The sequence below is a fragment of the Condylura cristata genome, unplaced genomic scaffold (genome assembly GCF_000260355.1).
Source record: "Condylura cristata isolate star-nosed mole 26May11 unplaced genomic scaffold, ConCri1.0 scaffold00017, whole genome shotgun sequence".
In the NCBI taxonomy this organism is placed as follows: Eukaryota; Metazoa; Chordata; class Mammalia; order Eulipotyphla; family Talpidae; genus Condylura; species Condylura cristata.
This window is the reverse complement of record NW_004567118.1, coordinates 29,157,406-29,161,234: the sequence shown is the minus strand read 5'-3', so window position 1 is coordinate 29,161,234 and position 3,829 is coordinate 29,157,406. Positions and strand designations below refer to the sequence as shown.

At 57.0% G+C, this 3,829-nt stretch overlaps 1 protein-coding gene across 1 annotated transcript; it reads left to right on the top strand.

The window, feature by feature from the left end:
• Positions 1-887: 887 nt before the first annotated feature.
• On the top strand, positions 888-2,539 carry SLC35G6 (solute carrier family 35, member G6). The gene is made up of 2 exons (XM_004684660.2): positions 888-1,002; positions 1,470-2,539. The coding sequence occupies exons 1-2, from the start codon at positions 1,000-1,002 to the stop codon at positions 2,481-2,483; spliced, it is 1,017 nt and encodes a 338-aa protein (XP_004684717.1). The 5' UTR covers positions 888-999; the 3' UTR covers positions 2,484-2,539.
• Positions 2,540-3,829: the final 1,290 nt, after the last annotated feature.

Genomic DNA, 3,829 nt, shown 5'->3' with positions numbered 1-3,829 from the left:
CCCCCCCCAGCGCCGCTGCCGCTGCCGCCGCCGAGAGGAGGCCGGCGCAGCGCAGCCGACACTGACACAGGGCTCCCGGCTCCGGCTTAGGGCGAGCGCGCCCGACGGCCTTCGCCCAGACCGACCCGGGAAGGGAAGGGCGCCTCGCGGGGCCCCCGGAGTGTGGGCACCCAGTGGGTCACTGGCCTGGCAGCAGCACCCCCGCAGGGCTGCACGACCACCCACTCCCTAGGAAGGGGCTCCTCTGCCCCTGCACCCCCTTCATTCGGCGGTGCACACCGCCCAGAGCACGCACACCCTCTCCAGGCGCAGGCACAAACATGGCAGGCACACAGTCAAACCCGGTGGGACTCGCAGGTCCAGGCTCAGCACCCTCACAGGGGGAGTCCCGGACACAGGCACATATCCTTGCCCGAAAGCACGGGGACCCCCCACCAGGCCACCGATTATAACGGAAGGGCCCCAGCTCTATAGAACAGGCACATATAAATGACTACCGGAGCAGATGAACATGCAGTTTGCTATTTTGTTTCCACCGGCAGAAATATCCACAATATGTGCCGTGAATGCAGAAGCCTCCCAGTGGGCCTCCTGGGACAGCACCATCAAAACACCAGGTGGAAGCACACACCGGAGAAACACATTCCTGAAACTCCAGAGGGACAGTCCCAGCGACTCCTCCATGGCGTTCAAAAATTTCAAACCTCAGAATATGGCATAGGCCCCAGCCCTCAGAGCTTATTTCCCTAAAACCTTCTGAAACGAGGGGAGGCATAAATAAATTAATTTAAAACCAAAGAAATCTCATCACAGAGACAGTGTAAGGAGAAAAAAGGAATCGGACAAATTTTGGACTTATGGAAATATAAAGCCCACCCCCACACCTCAGGAAGGTTCCAGAGAAGAACCCCACCCCCACTCCAACCAGGTCACAATGGCTGGAGCTCTAAAGGGTCCAGGCCCCCTGAGCCAGGAGGAGAGGAGAAAGTCCAAGGAAAGATGGTGAGTGTGGGGGCCATGGAGCCCCAGCCCCTCTTCCTGTAGCACCTGGATGCTCCCTTTCTCCTTTCCCCCTAAAACTTCCCACCTGTCTTAGAGACACTCACAAATGAAATTTATTATGGTGTACACAGATGTCCCTGGAACCTGTGACATCATACAGACACCTAGCATCTGAAGCCCCCTCCCCTTCCTCAAATCGACAGATTATCCTGGGGCCTCTTTTTCTCCTTTCAGGAATAATTTACCCAGAGAAACACCTGCTCCCATAAATGCTGACTCTCTTCTTCCTGATTTAGAAGTTTAAGACCCATACTGTACCAACTCTTTAACTTTTAGACCCTTACTAGCTCCCAAGAGTTCTGCAGCAAGAGAGTCTGCCCCTCTACTGTCCCACAGGAGCCCAGACCCCAACCTGGCACTTGCCTCACCCAGATCTCCTAATGTCCTAGCTCCTTTCTCCCTAACAGGCTGGCAGTCACCCCTACTTCAACCTGCCTGACTTTACCCAGCCATCACCGCCCTCCACTCCGCCCAGTCTCCCCTCGCACCAGCGCTGCCGGCCCTCCGATGCCACCAAGGGCCTGCTCGTGGCCCTGCTGGGTGGGGGCCTGCCCGCTGGCTTCGTGGGCCCCTTCTCCCGTATGGCTTACCAGGCTTCTCACTTACCCTCGCTGGAGCTGCTCATCTGTCGGTGCCTCTTCCACCTTCCCATTGGCCTGCTACTTAGACTACGTGGTGACCCACTGTTGGGACCTCCTGATGTTCGGGGCCGGGCCTGCCTCCACGCTCTGCTCAATGTCCTCAGCATTGGATGTGCCTATAGTGCTGTTCAGGTGGTGCCTGCTGGCAACGCTGCCACGGTCCGAAAAGGTTCTTCTACGGTCTGCTCTGCTCTCCTCGCCCTCTGCCTAGAGAGCCAGGGTCTCAGTGGCTACGACTGGTGTGGCCTATTGGGCAGCACCCTGGGACTAATCATCATTGTGGGACCTGGACTAGGGACATTACAGGAGGGGACCACCGGCCTCTATACCGCCCTGGGCTATGTGCTAGCTTTCCTGGGAGGTCTGGCACTGTCTCTGGGGCTTCTGGTGTATCGATCCCTGGACTTCCCCTCCTGTCTTCCAACAGTGGCCTTCCTATTTGGCCTGGTGGGGCTGGTGGGCTCTGTGCCAGGGCTCTTTGTGCTGCAGACCCCAGTGCTGCCCTATGATCCTCTGAGTTGGAGCTGTGTGGGGGCAGTGGGGATACTTGCCCTGGTCTCCTTTGTGTGCGTGAGCTACGCAGTCACCAAGGCCCACCCTGCCCTGGTGTGTGCTGTCCTGCACTCTGAGGTTGTGGTGGCCCTGATGCTGCAGTATTATGTGCTCTATGAAACTGTGGCACCTTCAGACATCATGGGGGCAGGGGTCGTGTTGGGCAGCATTGCCATCATCACCGCCCAGAACCTCAGCTGTGAGAGGGAAGGGCAGGTGGAGGAGTGAGATCAAACTTGAGAGCCTGGGGGTTGGGGGGGGCAGGGGTAAATAGAAGGTGAGACTGGAATACAAACATGGGCGAAGAAGAGACCAGAAAAGAACTGGTATGGGAGAGGGATACCCCTTGGAGTCAAGGGTGACTTGGGGATTTGGTGGAGAGGAAGACCTGAAACAAGAGCTGTGGAGTCTTGGGCTTGGGGATCAGGGCATACTAAGGGGTAAGGTCTGAGAGGCAGATCAAAAGGGCGGAATGGGGAGGATTTTCCCCTTAGCTGCAGAGAAGAGCTTTGGGGCTTTCAGGCAAATAGAGCAAGCAGCTGCACTGGGGGAAGGGCATGTGTCTTTTTTTTCCCCAGCGATGATTTCCCTTCCTCGTGGTTGTGCCCCCCCTTCGTTGGGGTGGTGACGTGACATTGACATCAAACAAGGATCACTGAATGTGGCCGTGCAGTTGGTGTCATTTCTGCTTTGGAAGGAGAGTGGAAGTCCTACAAGGCTCTTATTGGAGAATCCCTTGGGATCCCCGCCCCCACCCCCATCTTATTTCTGAACTATTATAGAAGGGGGAGGATTTCCTAATGTTCAGATGCCTTGACCATGAATCCCCCAGGACCTCTGTGTCCCGCCCCATGGCTAATCTGCTTTTCCCGGATTGTCGAGGTCCCGTGATCTCTCCCGGACAGTAGTCAGCCTCCGCCGGAGCAGGCCTCCGAGCTGAGACCTCTTCGAATGGCTCAGACCGCGGATCCAGAACCAGAGCTCTGCACGACGCTCCATCAGAGGGCAGGAGATGCCCACCAGCCCCTGGAGGCCGCTGGACAAATATCAGGAACATCCGGACGAGCAATTGGCCTCGCCATTTTGGTCTATCATGCATATTCAACACGACTACTGCATATTCATGACCACGGACGGCCCGCCCCCAGCACCCCCCTCCCAGAACCCACTTGGGACGCCCCGCCAGGCCCCGCCTCCTTCATTACCGATTCGCAGAGCAGACCATTTTCCAGAGGGGGTATATTATGAACGATTTTTTTCCCTGAAGATGAACTCACGGTCCAAACTCGAATAAAACGGTCTATATTTACCCTCTACCCTTTAAACTTCTCTGTGGGAGGGCGTAACAAGGGGTAGCGGCGACATTAAAAAGAAAGTTTCCCTCCCCCTTGTCATTTCGAAAGGTCGCCGAACCAGGCGGCGGGGAAGGGAGGATCAACGACTGGAGCGCGCGTCCCTTGCAGGTCGGCGTAGGCGGCCCCGTAGCGCAAGGGAGGGCGGGAAAGGAAGGGGCGGGGAAGCAGGGGCGAATCTATAAAGGGCGTCATTCGGCCAGTTCGCTCCTCAGAAGCGCC